General features: G+C 43.6%; 1 protein-coding gene across 2 annotated transcripts; it reads left to right on the top strand.

The window, feature by feature from the left end:
* The first annotated feature begins 360 nt into the window (after positions 1 to 360).
* On the top strand, positions 361 to 22,010 carry SRD5A2 (steroid 5 alpha-reductase 2). 2 transcript variants are annotated; one of them, XM_052673386.1, is made up of 6 exons: positions 361 to 377; positions 1,327 to 1,611; positions 16,510 to 16,673; positions 19,402 to 19,503; positions 20,064 to 20,214; positions 20,712 to 22,010. In XM_052673386.1, the coding sequence occupies exons 1-6, from the start codon at positions 361 to 363 to the stop codon at positions 20,776 to 20,778; spliced, it is 786 nt and encodes a 261-aa protein (XP_052529346.1). In that variant the 3' UTR covers positions 20,779 to 22,010. The 2 variants fall into 2 exon arrangements, with proteins under 2 accessions (XP_052529346.1, XP_052529355.1); XM_052673395.1 differs by lacking the exons at positions 361 to 377; positions 1,327 to 1,611 and adding exons at positions 4,312 to 4,675; positions 8,764 to 8,911.

Raw genomic sequence — 22,010 nt, 5'->3', positions numbered from 1 at the left:
GAATTCCACAAATATACCCAACTACTACAGAGCTTTGATTTGCTTCATGAGCAGCCTCAAGGTGCATCACTGTTTTGTGTTCCGGGTTTTTTTGTTTGTTTGTTTGTTTGTTCATTTTTTATCAAACTGAGCCAGAAGATACACTCCATGAGTATACATAATGTGTTTCTCTCTTGCTAACATGCCTTCAGTCTATGGAATCAGACCAGAGGTCATTTAGATTCATAGATCCATAGAATCAATATAGTTGGAAAAGACATCTCAGATTATCTAGTCCAACCACCAACTTATCTCAACCATGTCCACTAACCATATCCCTAAGTGTCACATCCACACAGTTTCTGAGCACCTCCAGGGATGATGACTCCACCACCTCTGTGGGCAGCCTGTACCACTGCCTCACCACTTTCTGAGTTTTTCCTAATATCCAACCTGAACCTCCCCTGGTGCAACGTAAGGTCATTACCTCTCGTCATTTGACTGTCATCTAGGAGAAGAGGATGATTCACTTTCAGGTAATTGCACAGAGCGATAAGGTCTCCCCCGAGCCTCCTCTTCTCCAGAGTGAACAATCCCAGTTCCCTCAGCTGCTCTTCATAAGACTTGTGCTCCAGACCCTTCACGATTTTGTTGCTCTAAAGAAATTCCTTGAAGTAGAACACCCTGAAACTTGTGTATTATGAGTGCTACGTCCTCATGTCCAACTGTTTTACTATGGATTCATTTCTGTTTTATGGTTAGTACATCTGCACAGCTGTGCTCCAGAGCAGCTTTCTTTTTACATACAGGTGAGAGATAGCAAGCGCCACATTCTCCAGCACCTCCTGAAACAGGCTGAAGCTAAGCCTCTCGCACCCCATGTTAGCACATAACCGCAGCCAGTACCACTACTGGTCCACGAGGATGGCTTCTCCGGTAGTTTGCACGGCGTCCATCCTTTTGCTGAGCTGCATCCAAGAGCTTTCTTCACAACGACACGGATGCAACTGGAATTCACGGTCTCGAGCCGCCGTGCCTGTGCGGTTTGATGTTCCGGCCCTTCTGCGGGAGCTCGACTTCCAAAGCTCACGCTTAAACCGACCGTGTGAGCGGGAGCCGCTACCCACTCGTTGCTCCGTAGCTGTCCGCTAGCACCCCGCTCCCCGAGGACGGCGTCAAGGCCGGCGGCGGGCAGCTCCCCCGGGACGCCTCGAAGCGAGGGGCTGCGCCCTCTGACGGGCCCGGACGATGGGAGGCAGCTCGGCGGGGCGGGGTGACCGCCGCCGCTCTAAAAAGACCGGGGCCGGCACCGCTCGACGGCCGCTCGCCTCGGTGCCCCGCGCTCAGCATGCAGTGCTTCCCCAGCCTGGTGCTCGCGCTCAGCTCGCTGCTGGGAGCCCTGGCGTTGCTGCAGCTCTCGCTCTACCTGCGGGTGCCGTCCCGTTACGGCAAGCACGAGGAGCGGCTGTGCCGTCCGCGGGGCCGGCTGCCGGCGCGCTGCGCCTGGTTCGTGCAGGAGCTGCCCTCCTTCCTCGTGCCCGCGCTGCTGCTGGCGCTGCGCAGCCCGCCCCGTCTCGAGCCGCTGGGCTGCCGCCTGCTCTGCTGCCTCTTCTGCTGGCACTACTTCTACAGGTACCGCCGGGCGCTCCGCTGGAGGCTGCGAGCACCTGCCCGTCCGCAGGGGCAGAGGGCGGCGTGCGGTGGGCGCGGCGGAGCGGGCGCCGCCGGGAAGGAGCCGGTGCTCGGCGAGGAGGCGATGCTCTCCGCGCTTTTCAGCAGAGAGAGAGGTTTCGCTATGCCGGAGCGAAGTTTGGAACGAAACGAAAGCAAACGTTACGCAGAGGAGCGTGCGAAGCCCTCGGTGCGGGCGGGACGCGCGTGGGGCGGCCCCGAGGGGAGAACGGCCGCTGCGGTCCCTCTGGCCTGGAGCGGCATCGCAGCGGCGGTTTCTCCCGGTCTGTAAAATGCAGTGCATGTTATACGTCAGAAATTCCGTCGTGCGAATGTCGGTGAATGCCGTCAAGCTTTGTTCTTGTCATCAAAGAGCAAAGCCGCGACCGCTCCGTCGGTGGCAGCGCGGGCAGCGCGGCACAGCCCCGCGGTTGCCGTCGGGTTCTGCAGGTGACGGGACGCGGCTCCGAAGCGCGCTCAGCGCAGCGCGGCGATGGGCCCTTCTGCAGCACGGAGCAGGGCCGGCTTTACCTGCCCTCGCTCTTTCGTCTGCCGTGGCGCATCACTGATTTCCCGCTCACGAGAAAACGGCCTTCTCACAAGCGGCGACTTCCCCGCGTCTCTCTGCACGGCAGGGTGCGGAGTTTCTGCAGCAAAACCTTTCTCTGCAGGTTCTTCTTCTTCTTCTTTTTTTAATCCTAAGTCGTATTTCTATATTTTTCTTTCTTTTCCTACCGAGAATTAAAAATCATGCAAGGAATAATGCTCCATAAATGATTCTTTGCTATCCACCCGCGATCTTAGCACTGAAAGTCTGACTGCGGTGTCTCCACAGGCAGTGAGGGATGGAAACAAACAAATATTGGCTGTAGGAAATGCATTTAAACCAGAGGGAAAAAAATGGTTTCAAGTGCTAAAATATTTGACAGATGTATTAACTATCACCGCCGTCATCGTTTTGTTGCTGTGCTAAACCAGCTGGAGGATGCTACCGGTGGCAGGCACGATGTGCTCCCAGAAATAGGTGTGTTGCACATCTAGTTTAATGCACTGTGCTCGTATGCTTCTGGCTGTTTCACAAGCAGAGGTAGGTGAGCACCACCAGGCACGTGAAAGACATGCTGCCCTACCGCTAAGCGCCCATCTCTCAGCCAGGTTCTGCTTGCTGTTGTTGCTGCGGGGCTTGGGCAGAAGCCCCGTGTTTTCCTACGTTTTCTTTCTCAAATAATTTAGGGGCTCTTCTCACCTGCGGCCAGGGAATACTTATTCCCTTGTAAAAGTAAAAACTCTTATTTAGCCAAGTCTATTCAACAACCTATTTTGCTTCTAATATTGTGTGTTACTCTGGTGTTATTCTTTACAGCAAACCATTTCCGAGATGCTTTCAAACCGATCAATATTTGAAATGCTGTGTTATGTATCAGTGCTCCACTGTTATGTAGAAGAGCAAGAAAAAGAGAAAACGAGGAGTTTTTCTGGCTTAGGGCATTTTGCCGGGGTATTTGAGAAGAGGTTCAGCACTTTGATATAACAGCCACTGTCCATCTTTATATTTTTTCAAGCGATTATCTTTACTAGAAATAAGCAAACAGGTTTTAGATACTTTCCTGATTATAGTAAAATATACAATTGGTCAATAATAAAATTATATTAGCTCAGTAGAGGTAGCCTATTGCAGTTCTTTTGACTTTAAAACCGTGATGTGAATAATGATGTTTCTGCTTTTAGTTATAAGTATGTCCCGCTAAGCTATTCCTACTTTTCCTACCCACTGCCTGTCATTTGCATTTCAGCATTACTTTATGTTTGTATGAAAATAGCCCCCTTTATACAGAGAAAAGTTTCTTCATCTATCATTACATATTTTAGTGACATCTTATTCTCTGCAGGGAAGCTCTTATCGTTCCTAATTTTGTCAGCTCTCTTACACCTAACGTGCCGATGGAAGGGCAGTGTCAAACAGAAGGATATTACAGAAGGAATATTACAGAATATCACAGGCTATTATAGTAGCAGAGATTTTTCAGGGCCACTGAGCTGGCTGTTCTGCCTTTCTGTCCACCAGCCCGGCTGTGCTGCCTCAGGAACTCGGGTTTGTCTGAAGCAGATACTTGAGTCCCTCCCAGTCTCGGTCTGAGAGCCCAGAAGACAGAAAATCCATCCTCTATTCTACAGAGAATCTGCTGTTTTCTCTGGTAATTCAGTCTTGTGAATTCTTCCGCTGTCACTTGACGCGTTTAAAATGTGCTTGAATTTGACTCCCCTTGATTTCCTCCTAATGATGCTTACTGTTTGTTCCTCTGCGCTAATTCAAAGCACCCCGTAGCATCCCACTGTATTTTCTGAGCCTGATAACATTCACACCGAAATCAGATCATTTTTCAGCCTGCTTGCTACAGAGCTGTCAGGTCCTCCGCCTTGCACTTGTGTGATCCAGATAGTACAGGAGCACGTATCCTATTTCTGATGAATCGGCTACTGCACACGGTAGGGCGTTTGTGAAGGATTGAGGTGATTTATCTGGTGTCCCGGTGCCAGCTGCAGCGAGCGGACATTACCCCGCCTGACAGGCGCTACTCGGTCAGGCACGCAGTCTGTCAGGATAAAGTTACCCTTTCACAAATTTAGGACCAGCCTTAAGCCGGCGTAATGAGGGCGTCCCGCTTTTGCACGCGGTGTCCCGTAGCCGCGACGTTCGGAGGAACCGTTTCTAAACAGAAGTGAGCTCCGCCGGCCCTGCCCGTTCCCTCTGCCGCCGCTAGGCTGCAGCCGCCCTCTTCTTGGCGGGCGGGAAAAGGAGCGCGCCGTGCGGCTTCGGAAAGGGCCGGGGCCAGGCTGCGTCTGCCAGGGGAATCCCACATCGCTCCCCTCCTCTTTGCCTGCCGGCCTCGGTGAGCCAGCTCCTCGGCTCCCTCGATGCGTTCTTGACTACCGCGGCGTGGTGGGAATTTAATCGAATCCAAATGGCCCCGTGGCGCTAAAGCAAACTGCATTAAAAATCGGAACGTTATCACATCTGGTTTAGGTAAGCTCACGGCTTCGTTTTCGCACGGGGAGGCAGAGGAAAGGAGGGAGAAAGTGAGAAGAGCAGTAAATGCCAAGTCCGCCATCTGCGGCGGTCTCTGGGGAAAGCAGATGAAACGATGAGCGTACAGGAACTGTTCGGCGTCAGTGACTTATGAAGGATTTGGTTTGAAACGTAGTTCGCCAAGGGGCTGTGCGGGAAGAGCAGCTGCAGCCCTCAGGTGGCGGGAGGAAGCCTGTTGGCTGCGTTTCCGTTTTGCAGCCCCGCTTCAAGAACCGAGTGGGGAAACAGGAAATGAGGGGATGAGAGGATGGCATCACGATGGAATGCCGTATAGAGCTTAGCACTGCACTTCTCTTAGAACCAGAATTGGATACAAAGTGAGAAAGACAGAGAGGGACAAGAGATGTCACCTTCAGTAGTAAGGGGAAAGTCTTGTCTCTCTGAGCTACAGAATGTTTTCCTCTGCGAGTGCAGAAAAAACAGATTTGCTTTTTGAAGTGCACTCAAGTCAGACTGAAAGGCACTAAGAGGCCACTCTTTCAGAGACAGCTGGATCCCCATCCCGCTTTGATTGTAGATTACCCATTTGGTGTGCCTGTACTTGGTTTTCTACAAATCAAGATCTCCCTTAAAAAAATCAGGGAAAGTGTTTTGTACTGGTTCATAAGGTCACTCTACCATTTTCATGCACTCTCTCCTGCCCAGTCCATGAGTTTAACTTTTTGCAGTTCATCTCAGTGAGTTCCAGTAATGCCAACTATATCCTATTTCTTCTTGTGAGTGAAAATACTAGATTCACTGCTGTTTGCAGTAAGGTTCCTGCATAAGTAGTCAACCAAAAAATCTCTTTGCATGGTTTGCCACAGAAGTGTAAAGTGTTCACACATCCAGTGCTAGCACTGAGTTTGCTTCATTGCAGTCTCCTCTAGCATTACTAAATACTCTCCTGGTTAGTCCCTCATAGTAGAGCACCAGCTGATTGCCTTCCTTGCTGTTAGTACAAATAAGCTCATTTATATGTTCTTTTTCCACTGGAAAATGGCCTCACATTACAGACACCTGCGGTTGTTGCCCAGCCAGAAGTGTGCCAAAATAAATTTTCCTTATATCCCTTGGAATGGAAGAAAATAGGTGGAGGAAAGTCAGACTTTTATCTGTCTTCACGTCTTTTCAAGATGACACTCTCGTTATTCAGTACATCTGTACATGATGCGGGTTGTTCTGTGCTGTTTTGTCATTACCATGCAGCTTTGCAAACTGCTATGGTTCTGTATTTATAACCAACGTTTTCTTCCCAGATGGGTTCCACTGTGTGCCATCCTCTTGCCTTCTATTTCCTCTCATGCCCACCATTCCCACTGTGTTACTAAGGCCTAATTACTGTACCTGGTTGTTCAAGGTTTTGTACTCCTATGTGCTGCCCTGCATTCCAGGTGATGTTTGCTGTTTTGCGCCAGTCCACTGCCCTAAGCTCCATATACTTAGGGTCTGCTCTGTCCTCTGGAAAGGAAGTATGGCACGCACAGAGCAAGCTGCAGAAGCTTTTCCTTTGTTCGGTCCATTACCAGATCCCTGCTGTTGAAATGAGAAGAGCTGAACTAAGACAGAGAAGAAAAAAGAAAAAAAAAAAAGACTAAAGTATATACAGGCATTTCAGTAAATGTTTTTACTTTAAAATGACATTGTTTCTACCAAACAAGGAAATTTTGATTATGGGATGTCAGTGGTTTTCCCTTATTAGGGCTGCTCTTTTAAGTCAGAAATAAAATGCAAGGGAAAGGAGCTAAGATTCATTCCATACACGCAGCAAGGCATTTGTTGAAGACTTTACTGTTTCAAGGTCCACAAATCTATTTTTCTGATTTCATATCATAAAAGAGACAGTCTTTATGAGGGAAGGTAATGCTTTTTTAATGAGCCAGTAAATATAATTTGACAAAAGGAATTTTTCTCAAGTCCCTCTGTGCACTGAAAAGCCTATATACTTAGGTTCTTTCCTAGTTTTTGGTGAAATAAGGTGAAAATAAAAATCTATGAAGCTAACTTTGTAGTATTTCCATTATAATCATAGCCACATTCCAGAAACTGCATCTGTTGGACGCCCACTGATGTAACTTATGTTCTTGGTATCTCCTTCGAAATAGAAATAATCTCAGTCACTTCTTGTTCATGCCATCAGGATTTTTTTTTGCATTATGCACATTTTGAACAATGATTGCCAAGGATAAAGTGCAGGAAGAGTAAAATTTCATTAAAAATCTCTGAGAAACACCTTGAGAGCTCACTGCAGCCTGTGCAGCATGCAAGCTCTAGTTTGTCAGTGGCAAAAATGCACAGCTAATGGTGGCAACTATGTTGAAAAATAGTGTTTTGTAGCTGAGAATTTGCTCTCCTAAATAGCGTTACTTTGTTCTTTGTATCTGTTGTATTTTCCATGGAAATAAACAAAAGGCATTACTTTCAGAGAAATATATCTATACAGCCCCAAACAATTCCTATTCACTCAGTGCGGCCTAGGCAAGCCAAAAGGTTGGACACCCATGGGATGGATGTTGATAAGAACAAAAGAGTTATGAGGAGCAGCTGGGGGAACTGGAGCTGTTTGTTCCAGAGAAAACGAGGCAGAGTGGAGACCTCATTGCTCTCTATGGCTCTGCAACTCTCTACAAAGAAGGCTGCATGGAAGAGGGTTCTTGTCTCTTTTCTCAGACGACAACTGAGAGACAAGACAGTGGCCTCAAGTTGTGTCAGGGGAAGTTTAGACATTAGGAAGAATTTCTTCACTTGAGGAGTGGTTAGGCGTTGGAATGGGCAGCCCAAGTAGGTGGTGGAGTCTTTGTCTTTAAAAATGTGTGGATGTGATGCATGGAAGGGAAGAGGAGATATGAGAGGGAAGTATCTGTGTAAACCTGGGGAGCAAAGGACACTAACACTGATACTTTCTGTGTAACGAGTTCTTCACATAGCAATTTTATGTGCTAGGAAATCTTGCTAGGAAATCTCATGTAATAAGTATTTTGGGAGAAAGCAAAGATGACTGTGAATCAGAGAGAGCCTACGGTAGCTCTTTTTATTACAGGATATTAGAGGATATTAAGTCTTCTGATCATTTTAATGTAAGTGCAAACTCGGGACGTGACCTGGCCGTTTCCGATTCTGTTCCTCATGGATGGCCAGAGGTCGTATGGGTTCAGAAGCACTTTGGATTTAGACATTTCAACCAATGTTCTTCAAGATATGAACCTAAGGATTTAGAAATGATAATAATTTTTTTACCATTTTGGAAATAGAATGACTTTCTGTGTAACAGCTGTAGAAATCACTCAGATTGAACTGCTGTTAGAAACATACGTTTGAGATTCTGACTTACAATGGCAGGATACTGCCAATAAATAGAGGTATTTAAAATTAATTAAATTGAACGTGCTCAGTAATCCTCAAGACCCAGTATGCAAGCCTGTGCAAATCTGGGACTTTAGGACACTTCAAAAACTTTCTTAATTTTTAGACATGCAAGTTGGAGTTTCATGCTTTTTGCTTGTGTTTTCCATTTTCAACTTCTATAGTCTATTGGCAAAAATGATTACACTAATAATTTTATACTTACAGTTCTTCAGATGCAGCATGGGCCCCAAGAGTTCAAGTTCTTTCCTGCTTTGTCATCATGATGATATATTTGGGTCTCTGAATTTTTGTTTTCCCTCATAAATCAAACTCATCTTCGCTGTTTTTGAAATAGTTTGAAGTAGAGATTCAGCTGAGGATGAAGTTTGGTCTGAAAAGTGGAATGAAGCTTCATGTTTTTAATCAGACTATCCCAAGACATTTGTTTTAACTAAGCTGACTGCGCAAAGCTGTCAAAGATGAAAAATTATTTGAAATGCTGTTATTGTTCAACTAATTGTATTTTCGAATATGTGCAGAGAACAAGTCTGCTAAAAAGGCTTGAAATCTTATTTTTCAAGAAAGCACTAGGCTCCGAACCTGGAAAAAAATATATTTCTGGTCATTATGGTTATGAAGAAGAATTTTCTAACAAGTGACAAGTCTAAACTGCCACAGAAGTTTAATTCTGAATCTTTCAGTTTCTCAGAGCATTCCCTTGCATAGTAAGAAATAAGGAAGATGACCCAGTTCTGCACTTTTGAATCCTGTGGGCTGTGGTGAAATGGTCAGAAATCCTTCTACCATTATCCTGCTGCATGGTGAAAGACAGAAGCATTCTCAGCAAAGGTAGGGCCTTAAACTGTTTTTGACAGGCGCATCTGTAAAACAGAGCTAGAGAAACACTGCATTAGATTATGACCTCAGTTTTCTCACTGTTTGGTTTTTTTTTACAGCAACATGTAGCTCACAGTCTCAAACTGCTTAATGTAGCTGAATAAACAACCCAAATGTACCAAGTCTCCTCACTCGGGATTGAGACTCTCAGGTAGAAGCTCTGTCATCCTGTGCACTCATACCCTTAGGTCTGTATCTCAGTCTCTCATAGTCCCCAAAAATCTGTCCTGCTCTGTGATCTCCTGTGCCAGACACAGCTGCTGGGGCCTGCTCTCCACAGATGGGAGCAGTAAGCCTGCTACCCCTGAGCATGTGCTCGTAGTGGACAGAGTGGACAGTCTCCCCAGCTAAAGATGGAAACTAGAAAACCTTCTCCACCAGATACCACACAAGCCAATCACATGGCATTTAGGACAGGCAGAGAGGAAACCAGGAGGCCCTCACCTCCCCTGATACCCACAGGTGCCTGGTGCTGCTACTGGAAATACTGGACAGTCCCTACTGCAGCAGCTGCATAGATCAGTGCTGTTATATGTCCTGGTTATGAAAGGGTTTTGTAGTTTATAGTGACCTACAGAGGCTGTGCAAAGCCAACAAAATTCAGAGTTAAATATGTAGCCATGCCTCCAATTTATTTCCATGGAAACTACAACAGATACAAAGAGCATAATTAAACTATTTGATAGAGTAAATCCTCAGCTACAAAATGCTGTTTTTCAGCATAGTCACTATCAGTAGCTACCAGCAATGAACGAGAGCCTGCATGCTGCCCTTGTAAAGATCTGCATGACTGTCTGGAATGTGGCTTATCTTTCACATCATTGCCACCACAGTTGAAATGCACCATCCACTATTTGGTCTCCAGAAACATTCAGCAAGTGCCAGTGAATGTCAGTGAGTGCAATTTTTTTCTGCATGGGGAAATTCAATAACATACCTCTGCTTCATACAGACTTCCATGTCAGCTGCCATTCTGTTAGACTGCCCCCTGCTGCCATCTGTCACACAGCAACAACATGTAGTGGAATACTGGGGGGAAAGATAGAGCTCTGCTGTCTTGCCACCAACATCCCACCTCTGAAATTGTAGGCCAAAATAGTAAAATATGTGGCATTACTTTCAGAGCAGCCCTCTAATACAGCACAATGCATTTTCATGTACAAGTCAATATAAACTACGTGAACTCCGTGTCACTGTGGAGTCACTTCCTACCATAGGATCTGGAAAATCCGTTGTAGAGGAGACAAAGACCTGTTTGGATGCTCAGGAAAAAACTTTTTGTTGATAAAAATACTCAGCCATAACTGCAAAGGGAGAGGGGCAAACAAGAAAGAACTACAATGAAAGAGAGACAGTGAAGTTGTTGGGTAACAAGAGATAAAAACATTAACTAGGTGAACAAGAAAACCTGAGGAACCATAAAGGAAGCAAAGAATCTAAAGAAGGACAAAGAAAGGACAAATTCAGGAAGGCTAGAAGAGCAAAATGGAGAAAGATCAAGAATTTAGGCATAAAAGAGAACAAAGAGAGAATTACTGGAGTGGAAAAAAATCTTTATGGGTATCTTGAAGACTGCTTTCAGTGTATCTTGCATTTCTGTTTTCTGAACAGGTATGAAGCCTAGTGCATGTTGGTAGGAGACAGCCTGACCAGCGTGTAGCTTTGGAGATGTTAGCTGACTAAATGTCTAACTTTCTTTGGCTGTTTCTCAGCCCCAGGTGGACTGCTTGTAGAAAATAATTAAGTTTTCTCTCATAAGTGCAGTTGTAAGAGCACAGTTTTGTGCATCCTTCGATTTTGTACCATTTTTTCATACAGATGTGTCCTTTTGTTCTGCTCATACGCTGAGCTTCTGTGAACACTTTGAACTCTGCTCCAGAGGAGCAGTGAGCTTTTTGAAGTGCACAGAATAGTGTCTGGTCAAGTTACTCTGGCACATGTTTCATTCTTTTGGCAGACAACCATAGTTTAGCAATAGGAACAAAGTGATTTATCTTCATAAATATCAAGTGGTTATTTTTGGAGAAGAAAAGAGGGAGATACCTTGCTGAAATATATGGTTTGGCTGGCTAAGCCTTTGACACGCCATCGCTTAGATAAAATAACAGACATTCTCGTAATCTTTAAGTACTGCTGTCCTTTAGATGCCACCAATTAGTAGAGAAAAGCATGAAATATTGTGGTTGGGTACAACCACATCTTGTCACGCTGACCCTAGTCCTGTCCTCCACCACTCACACAATTTTAAATCTGGACCAAGATTAGTTAGAGTTTCAGCTGGGGTAACTGGCCGGGCATTGAGTTCAGGCTGCAGCCTGGGCAAAAGGTTTTGTTTGTGCTGTGGTTTCTTTTGCTCAGCTAATTCCAGATCTCATCGCTGCTCCCCAGCTCTCTGTCAGTGTCTCCCCCTCTCACCAAGACAGCTCCAAGTTCCCATTCTCAGTTCCTTGAATTTTATTCTCAGTGCTTTGGCCTGTACAGATGACATTAGGACAGGAAAGGCCTGCATGAGCTCCAGTGCCCCATAATGATCAAGACTGTGACAATCCGGAATTGCAATTGCAGAACAAATTACGGAGAATTAAGAAAGACAATCAGTCTAAGGATTGTTCCTGATGGCTGCTTGTGTAGCCCATCCTTAAAAACAGTGATAGAAGGTTCCTCAAACCCTCCAGCTCGTATTTCCTTCTTTGCAGTAAAGTTTTATACAATTGTACTTTGCTATAATGTCTTCTACAGGTTTTTTATTAGCCGCGTTAAACAACCTTGAGGCCTCCGGTCTTTCTACAAGGGTCACACTTCCCAGATCACAGCTGTTTTCTCTGGGCTTTGCCTGTATCTCTTATGAAGTGCAGGGTTCAGCTGCATACAATCTAAGTTTCTACTAGCTCCATACAAAGAGGAACTAATTTGGGTGCCTCCATTAGCACTTCAGTTTTTACATCACATTTTAACATTTGCTTTTTTAACATGCCCTGACACTCCCAGGTCACGCTAAGCTTGCTACCTACCAGCGCTCCTTCCTCCATCCAGCCAGTTCTCCAGCTAATCTTTTATGTTTTGTCAGATGTGCCCAAGAGTTGTTCTTTGCCATTGTCTTCACTGAACTAAACTGATTCCTAAAAACACAAAACCAGTATTTCAGGATTGTTGTTAAATCTATTTCTCACTCTTGGTGTGCTCAGTATCACCCAGAAGCGTGCCAGCCACAAACATATTAAAAAAAGACTATTTTTTTATTATTATTTTATTTTTCCCAGGCAAGGAGGCTATTACAAACAAAAGCATTAGACTTTTTAAACAAATATTCATCTTGTCATAGGTTGTAGACTTTGGTACTTCGCTGTATAGTCTCTGTGACCAAACCACATGTCCAGTTGGGCCAGTCTTGATTCCAGGAGTCATCTGTACTCAAGCAATAGTTCCTTTGCTATATTAGCTCCACCTTTGGTAGTATCCTTTGGTTATTGTATTGGGCTGCTGAATCATGGCCTGAACCTCTGATGGATCACCTGAGGTGAGCCATGAGTCAGCCACGGGAGCACAGGTGAAGGCAATTCACCTGTGCTGCTGGAAGGGGGTGGAGCCTGGCTGCACCTCTCCTAGACCCATTGAAGAGCTGACTGCCAGCAGGGAAGGATCTCTTCTGCAGATTTGTTCCACTGGAGTTTATCATGTGAGCCCAGGATAGGGTGAGTGCCCTTTTTTTCTACTGTAGTATAATAGTTACATCAGCCAAACTCCTGGATATGCTATATCATCTGTATATTCATTGATTGTAAGTTATTAAAGGGCAGAATATTTTGAAAACAGTATTTTGTGCTTCAAAATGGAAACCTTTGAGAAACAAATATATTACCTTAACTGTATACTAGCTGTAGCTTGCTGACTGACTGTGACTTGCCGGTGCAGCCTGCTAGTGCACCAAGCCCAAGAACTTTGTTCTTGGCTTCCTTTTAGAAAATGTGTAGTAATTGAAATGTGGGACTTGCCAGTAGGAAAGACCACAATGGTTCAGCATTTTTCACAATTCAGTGCCTTTTTTGAACTGTGAAAAGGAAGAAATATCCTTTGTTGGTTCTAAGATGCTGTTAATCACTGGAAGATACCAGATTTTTCCAGTGATGGCTTCAGAAATACTGGAAGACAAGAGAAGCAAGGAAATAATTTGTATATCAGCTTTCAAAATGCTTTTGAAACCTGGTTGCTGTTGTAATGGATTTACAACAGTAAAGATTTGTTCGTTGGAGTCAAGACGACCCGATCCTTCCTCACCAATTAAAAACAAATCCCCATTATTAGGTCCTGTTCTTTTGCTTTCTTTTTTTTTTTTTCAACGATATGTATTTTATTAAGTATAGCAAATCTAATAGTTCATGCATGTAACTATGCAAAAAGAACTTGCTTTCATTCCTATGCTGTATATAGCCTTCTCACTATGCTAACCATGTAGCATACCTAAAATTTGTAACAATTGTGGGCATCTGGCTAGTAATGGATTGCCAGAATGACTGACTTCAGGCTTTTGTAGTGCTGGAATTTGGCATTATGTTGCCCAGATTCCTTAGATCTTTCTGCAGCCAAATGGATCTTTTTTTTCTTTTTTCTTTTCCATCAGTAATTGATAGCAATGTAGGAGCAGCATTTTGTTTTTAGGCACTCACATCAGACACGTGTGGTTTTGCAAATTATTGTAGATTTCTTGCTATAATCTCACTTCATTCACATGCAGTTGTAAGCAGCTGAGCTTTTCTGATCCAGCACCGAGAATTCAACCTGAACTCTGCATTAGGCTGTGTGGCTGGGAAGTTGAGTGCTGTTGCTTAACCTCTTTAACTGCAGTCCATGGTGTCAGCCTTCCTGGGATATTTTCACTCTGGAGCTTTGCTCGTAGCTTTGCTGGTGTTCAATACTTTTCTATTCTGGGGAGTTAACTCCATCCTTTTGAACTTGTTCTCTTTGTCTATTTCTCTTAGATGAGGTGTGAGCCGCAATGAAGCCCTGAAGGTACCTCGCTGGGTTAGAGTAGAGGTCTGTCACAGTGCCTGCCTTGGCAAAAGTCTTTCAAAAGAAAGTGCAGTAAATAGTGGTCAGCCATCCAAGGGAGATGCTGCCTTCTGCCTCTTTGAATTGGAATGTGATTTATCCCCTGAATTACGAGAATGAATATGTATTCCAAAGCCTTAGACTTTTTCTCCTCTTTATTAAAGGACTTGCCTTTATTTATAATCTGTGGCTATCTCCCTTCTTCCAGTGTTGTTTGTGTATTGTATTAAGTATGTTTATTAATTACATTTGAACTTGCTTCCTTTCAGTATCATGAGAACACAGTTATTCAGCTCCCCCAAACAGATTATTTTCTCATATTCAGTGTTATTTTTTTAACTTTAATCTCTGCTCTTAATTCAGCAGCTCCAGTGATGCAGAATGGAAATCTCTTCCAGGTTTCTTCTTATTTTACCACTCTGAATCCTTTCCCATTTCTGCTGTCTTTTACTCAGTCATTGCTGCCCAGGCATCCCTTTCTCCATCACTCTTTTACTCAAGGGCTCCTGAAACTCAGACAAGGTGCTGTCTGTCTCAGAGTTTCCTCATTCCTCCTCCCATCCCTTGATCAGATTTGTGCCTGCATCCCTTCCCCAGGAAAGATGAGTGCTCCTACAAGAAGCCTTCATTCAGTCCTGAACCTGCTCCTAAGAGACTGCAAAAATAGGGTGTTCTTGTGAACGGGCTTCAAGTTGAATGAATTTTCTAAGTGGGTCACAAGTAGCTCAGTGATTATAAATTGAGAACTTTGCTTTAGATAGAATACTCAGAAATGAACCTGACACGAAAGGTTTACAATTGTCTTATATAGCTAGACTATGAGCTTGTCAGTGTATATCCTTCTTCCTATATTTCTTAAACTGTAGTGACTAAAAATTCCTCCAGAGATCTTTGGAGGAACGTGGAAGTAGGATGTTCTGCATGTGGTTTTTCTCTCAGTTGGGGTGAGAGACTCTGCAGTTTTCAAGAGAGCTGGTATACTCCATGTAAGCAGAAATTTGATGCAATTACATATCATTTTCTCTTTGAAACGTGCTAGTCTGGATAAGAAATGACAGGAAAGATGAATAATTTATTATTCATCCATTTTAAAGGAAACTGCTGGCAATGGTTTAGTCAGATGCAGTGCGTTTGGCCAGTAAAGATGATAAAGGACAAAAGGATTAATCATCAATATTGCATGGGAAGAAAAAGGTCAAATCTGTCATAGGTCTAAATCCAAAAGGCCAATTTTTGATCTGCTCCTCTAAAGTGGTGGCCTCTGATCCTCTTCTGATTTGCACATTGCAAAATAATCTCTGCAGTGATGCAAACTCTTCCGTGTACTATTTAATCCTATCAAACGCCTTCATTTTATTTCAGTTGCTTTATCAAAACCCACCAGGAATAGTCTGTGTGCCCGTAGTTCAAATTGACAAGTGTTGTATTAAAACAGAACCTTCTGGCACTGTTCAGATACAAAGAACTGAGTCTGACCTCCAGATACAAAGAACTGAGTCTGACCTCCAGATTTATTGAAGCAGATTTCCCTGGAAAAATTGCTTCACAACGTGGATTCTTCAATGAAATTCTGACATGGAATTTCAGAAGTGCTATGAGGTAGAATTTCACTGATGCCAGGATTTCGTTCCCTCTACTAATTAAATAAATAGTTGACATCCCCTGAGATTGTGCATGCAACTTTCTTCTGTCCTGCACACATGGCATTCATGTTAGATAGACCGTGTGGTTTTTCCTTCCTTGCACTGCTGGGTGAGCCATCTTTGAAGGGGCTTGTAGCCTTATACTGCCACAGCATATTCTGGAAGCTGAGAAATGTCTCCTCATGTTAGGAATGGTTGAAGCCGAGGCAGGAACTTCTGACCACCTCAGCTAGAGGAATTGAAAGGTTCACATGCATACCTGTTTTTGATGAAGAATCTCACTCAAATCCACTGTGTAAACTCCTTTCACAGTGGTTTTTTCTCTCTTCTGTACAATTTATTTTCTCCAAATCTCCCTTTGTGAGTAACAGGCCTGAACCCGTGATTAAGCATTGGTGAAGGGGCATGGCCAGCACTGAGAGCAGTCAGGAACATCTCCTCCATACACAAGCTCCTGCACAGTGTTTGTGGCTCTTCTGGTATTGCAGTTGGCACTGCCCCTCTCTGTAGCAAAAGGCAGCCAAGATCCTAGTATGAATGTGCTGTTTGTGGTTCAAGTTCCTCCTGCTACCAGCAAGGGAAAAGGAAGGCAGAGAGACATTCTTGAAGCCACAGCAATTCTGGGTGAGATTTCCAGCTTCCTGTGTTCCATCTCAAAGGACCAGAAAAATGTGGTATGGGTAGTATTTTTCTTGATTCCCATTTGTTGTTGGTCTTGCTTTCTTACAGTTTTCCATTTCTTAATGTTTACTGAGTTTTTCATATTTTGTGTTTTGTTAAGGTTTTTCTTCCTGCAGCAGAGAAATTACAAATACGCTGTTATCGTGAAATGTGCTGACTTTGTTTTCTTATCTACCTTAGGACGTTTATTTACCCCTTCTTCACTAGAGGCAGGCCTTTCCCGCTGCAATTGCTTTTCTTTGGCACGCTATTCTGTATCTATAATGGCTTCCTCCAGGGGTACTACCTGATCTACTGTGCTGAATACCCAACCGATTGGTGCACCGACATCCGATTTACATCAGGTAATTACAGCTGCAGGATTCCCGAGATCTAATCTCCAAGCAATTTGTCACTGCTTTGAATTACATCCTAATCTTCACTGAACATGTGAGTCAGATCAGTCGTGATGGAAATCGGCATGAAAGCTGCCTGCTGGCCCAGATAAAACAACTGAATGTGTGGTGACATTTATTCTTGCTAGGAAGTCACCACTGAAGGATTATGAAGTAGGGTATTGGAGCACAGTCTCAACTCACCAACCTTGCTTTTCTGGTGCCACTTGAGCAGGAATGTGCAATTGCTCAGCCAGATGTCCACCAAACAGTGGCCCTGTGCAGGGGTAATCTGTGGCTTTTTCTCTCGACCAGGGAGGTGTGCACTCAATGCAGCCATTCTGACTGACAGAGCACAAAGCCCCAGCATAAATGGGGCTTTAGAGACAAAGGGTTCTTTTTTCTTGTTCTAGGGCACATGGGCAGATTAGAGATCATGCGTGGTCTGGTTGTATGTTAATAATGTTCCCTTATGTTCTGTAATTTAATAGCCTAGCTGAATTTCACCCTGTAAAAGCCCAAAGAGAATAACAGAGCAAGGGCAGCTAGGTGCATTACACAGTTGGTGCTGTGCAGAGGATGGTTTTTAAATACAGACACAGAAATAAAATTGAACAGGGAGGTAAGAAGAAATGTTTTGCATACAGCAAGTACAAAATAACCAAGGTACATTCCATACTCTTAAAAGCAGTGGATAAAAGTTCAGTCTTAACTCACAACATCCCATCTTAAAAACCCTGGACACTGTGTAGAAACAGCTCTACAGCCATCAAAGAACACACTGCATTATTTAATTTTGACAGTAAATATATATATATATATACACATGTGATGAGAACAAAGAACTAATGGGAAAACAGTAGTGGTGGTCCTTAAGACTTCAAGTTAAAACAACGTATTCATCTTCTACAACTTCTTCCCAACTTTCTGTTACTACTGGGAGTGCTGAGGTTTTACAAGATCTTTGTTTTTTGCTCTGCCACTTAGCACACACCACCTCTACTTGATTCCTGCCTTCCCAATCGCTGTCAGATATGGTTTTCTCAGTGTCTAATGTGGCATGAAATGTAGGGCATGTCACCTGCAGAGTTCCTCAATCTAGTTCCTCAGCTAAATGGAATCTGCTCAATGAATCTCTCTGGCCAGAAACTGTCAGCAGCCTTCATCAAGTGAGTGGTTGCTCCATGTTCATGCCCACAGCTCTGTCCAAACGGCCTGACTTTTAGTGGACTGAGCAGCTCTGGGTTTAACGTTCCTCTCCTTGTACTGATGATGTGCTGGATAAGTTTGTGTTGAGTTTCTCTTTTCACAGCTTTTCCCTTCCATCCCTGGCCCCTCCTTCTCCCAACTCTACCTGGCCCATCCAATACTTAGCTACCTGATATCTCTGGGGACTGTGAATACATAGCTGCTGCTCAGGCTCCCCCTGGCCTCTCTTGAATGACTGATTTTCTAGATCGTTAATGTACCCACTTGTGGGACCCAAGAAGGAGCACAGAGGCTTCCCATAGGCAGTAGAAAAGAACTGGGAGCAGCAGACTATCCTCACATCTGCTGCTGCAGCTGGTAGCACGCAGTACTACAAAGCACTGTTCTTTGGCTGAGAATAGGGCATACAGGTATACTGGAACATGATGGCAGAAAGCCTGATGAGCAACTACAGACCTGTGTGCAGAGATTTTTCTTGACATTTCAGTCTTTCTTTTTATGATGGCTTCTTGGAAGCTATCTACTCCACATCCTTCATGAAAATAGAATCTTGATTTGGATTTGGAACATGCACGTATCTCTGCACACATTATTTTTCCCTCCCTTTTGATGTTCAGTGACTACCACAAAGATGGTCAGAGGGCTGGAGAATATCTCCCGCAAAAGCAAGCTGAAGACACTGTGCTTGTTCATCCTGGAGAACAGAAGGCCTTGGGGGCACCTCACTATGGCTATCCAGTGCAATAAGGCAGCTTACAAACAGGAGAGAGGCTGACTTTTTACTTGATCTGACAGTGATAGGACAAGGGGGGTTTTAAATTAAAATTTCATCAAATTAAGTTAAAATTAAATTAATTTAAATTTAAAGAGGTTTATATTAGGTGTTAGGAAGACATTTTTTACTCAGAGGGCAGTGAGGCTTTGGCACTGCTGCCTAGAGAAGCTGTGATGCCCATCCCTGGATGCACTCAAGGCCAGGTTAGATGGGGCCCTGGGCAGCATGAGCTGGTGAGGGGCAGCCCTGCCCATGCCTGGGAGTTGTGAATGAAAGATCTTTAACGTCCCTTCCAACCCAAGCTGTTCTATGATTCTATGCTGTTTGATGACAATGGCCAGGTGAAAAAATTGGCTTTTTCTCACATTAGCTGAAAGTGTTCTGCTCAGCCTGACAGAACAGTCTGCTCAGGGGAGTCATCTTAATGTGCAGAGATGGTGTTCACACTGAAGCTCTCCAGAATAGGTGATCTCATAGCTGACACAGAGATACAAGTTTACCTTATCATCATTCACTCATATTTCTGGGGATCTGTAACATTTTCAGTAGCTATGCATCTTTTGACTAGAGAAAAAGCATTCACCCACATCACATTGGGCCTCATATCTGCCTTCTCCAAAGGTAAACCTTGCACGTTGTAGTATTCCTTGTGCAGGGATAATGGGGCAAACCAGAAGCTATCTTTCTAATCCATTTCCTGTTTCTCTTTCAAAGGCCTCCTCTTATTTCTTCTGGGAATGGGAATCAACATTCACAGTGATCTCCTGCTGCGCCAGCTGAGAAAACCTGGGGAAGTAACTTACAAGATTCCTCAAGGTATGTTTTTGTCTTAGTGAGAAAGACAGGATGTAGGTCAGAGCTATGAACCTGGAAATGCCCATTTCTGTAGAGAAACATGGATGGGGATCCAGGACACTCCAGTTTTGGTGCTGACTCCTGCTGGCTTGCTTTGGATGCTTGTATCTCCTCAATCATCACTGCCTCTGCCCCGTTTTTCACTTTCAACGCCTGCCTTCCTCTTGCTGTGATTAGCTAAAATACAGAACTGAGATCCAGATTTTGTATTCCCTAGAGGTAGCGGAGGTGTTAATAAATGAGGTTCATGTAATTCTAATAATGGCTTTCTTAAGTCTTTCCATTTCCAAATGGAAATAAACAATTGTGAAGGTGCCAATAACTTCTTGGTTAGAATAACCTCTGACTCTTGTACAGTATCCTTCTTTGTAGTTTCTCTTGGCTTCGGGGAAGTCATTTTAAGTTTCTCATATGGTTTCTGAATAAAAAGGTAGAGTATTCAGTTGCTGACCTTAAGGAAAGAAAAATTCCATGTGCATAAGATGACATATAAAAATTGCATATTTTGTCTTTCATTTCAGGGGGGCTGTTCACTTATGTTTCTGGAGCCAACTACTTTGGAGAAATTGTGGAATGGTTTGGTTTTGCCATCGCTACCTGGTCTCTGCCAGCCTTCACCTTTGCCTTTTTCACTCTTTGCTGCATTGGGCCCCGTGCTTACCACCATCACAGGTATCAAAACTTAAACAGTTTCCTGCCTCTTGCTCATGGAACACATTTTGCGAAATGCCAGGGAGGGACAGGGCTGGAATCCAAAAGAAAACTGAAATTTAATGCTACGTACAAGAAGCATGTTAGCCTGTTTGCAACTGGATGAAAGTACAGCAGTGCGCTGGAAAAATTGTTAAATGGGACTGATGGTCATTTAAGTAGCTCTGCTTATGTCACTGCTCCTTCCATATTAAGACATCCTGTCACTGAGCCTGGTAAACACATCTTCTCCTGAGGCTTCCTTGCAGTGCTTTGGGATAGACGTGCTCCTGTGCGCTGAATTCCCGAATTAAATAGCAGTGTAAATCTCTCGGGAATGTTCTTTCACAGAGTAACACAGAGAGGTCGCAAAGCAAGGTAGACTGGAGGCATTTTAGGGTGCTTCAGCTGAGCTGTATTGAAACTGTGCAGTTTTCTTGCTCGTACGCGCTTTCATTCTTTTGTTTGTTCTCTTTCAGGTACTATCTCAAGACATTTACAGACTACCCAAAATCAAGGAAAGCTTTGATTCCTTTTGTTTTTTAATTACTTGGATATGGATCCTGTATCCTATTTTTATAGGGCTTTTTCCAATTCCTAGTTTTAAATTTAGGTCTGACTATAAATAATGGTACAGATGATAACCTGGGGTTGTAACAGGCAAGAAGTTCGTACAGAACTGAAGTTCTTGTTTTTAAATACAGGGGAAATTGCAGACAGTTTTGGGTAGAGGGACTTCCCAAATACTTGCTTGTCTGTGGAGTTCTACCTGTGGAAAATGAATCTGACTAGTATGACTCCACTGACATTGTAGAAAAAAACACTGGCTAAAATACAGTGCAGAAAAGGAGAAAGTAAGCCCACGACTTAAGAGAAAGTCTTGGGTCACTCCAATCTATAGCCCTTCTGCACCCCTGCTTCTTCCTGCCTCTTGCTGTAGCAGGTATGCCCTCGTGGCAATCTCCTTTGTCAAGAAAGTAACTACCCTTTATTTTTCATCTAGAAGCAAAGTTAGCTCCCAGAGCCACAGTGCAACAAGAGGACACTTGTGGGCATGAGGCTGGGAGCAGTGTGTTGTGGCACAGAGGTAGCATGAAGTATGTCGATGCGCAAGCATCTTGAGCTGCCACAATGTCTGCTTTACTTCCTTGAGTAATACCCTTCTCACTGCTAGATGATTAATATTTACTCACCAGAATTCTTTTTTTTTTAAATGTATGTCATTAAAATAATTGCAGCAGCATTAGAAGTTTTTCCCTTCTGGCAAATTCAGAGGTCTTTTCAAAATAACAATTTGTTCACTCAAACACACTCAATTTTTATTCATTAAAAAAAAAACAAAACAACTTGAAATGGTGATGTATAACAACAGAAACAATGAAAACAAAAAGCTCTGGGTTGAAGAAAACATTCTCAAACACTGGCAGTACATTTTGTCTAAGAGGAACATTTTCAGATACTCGTATTAGGAAATGATACACAGATATTATTGAATTTCCACAAGGACACAGTATTTTTTTATATATAATTTTAGAATATAGTTAGGAATTTTCCAGAAAAAAATGTCATCAACCTTAATAGGAACAGATGTTTCAGAAAACGCTGATAGTTTTAGTTACCCTTCACAGCACAAAATCCTGCTAAGAATTATGCTGAATGGCTGGGGAAAAAAAAAAAAAAAAGACTGGACCACATACTAAACGTATTATAAGCTGCTAGAGCAACCTGATGGGCTGTATGCAATTTTCTCTGAAACACAATAAAATTTATGTAAAGCA

Source organism: Tympanuchus pallidicinctus, unplaced genomic scaffold (assembly GCF_026119805.1).
Source record: "Tympanuchus pallidicinctus isolate F22 unplaced genomic scaffold, pur_lepc_1.0 scaffold1, whole genome shotgun sequence".
Taxonomy (NCBI): Eukaryota; Metazoa; Chordata; class Aves; order Galliformes; family Phasianidae; genus Tympanuchus; species Tympanuchus pallidicinctus.
This window is presented reverse-complemented; position numbering and strand designations above follow the sequence as displayed.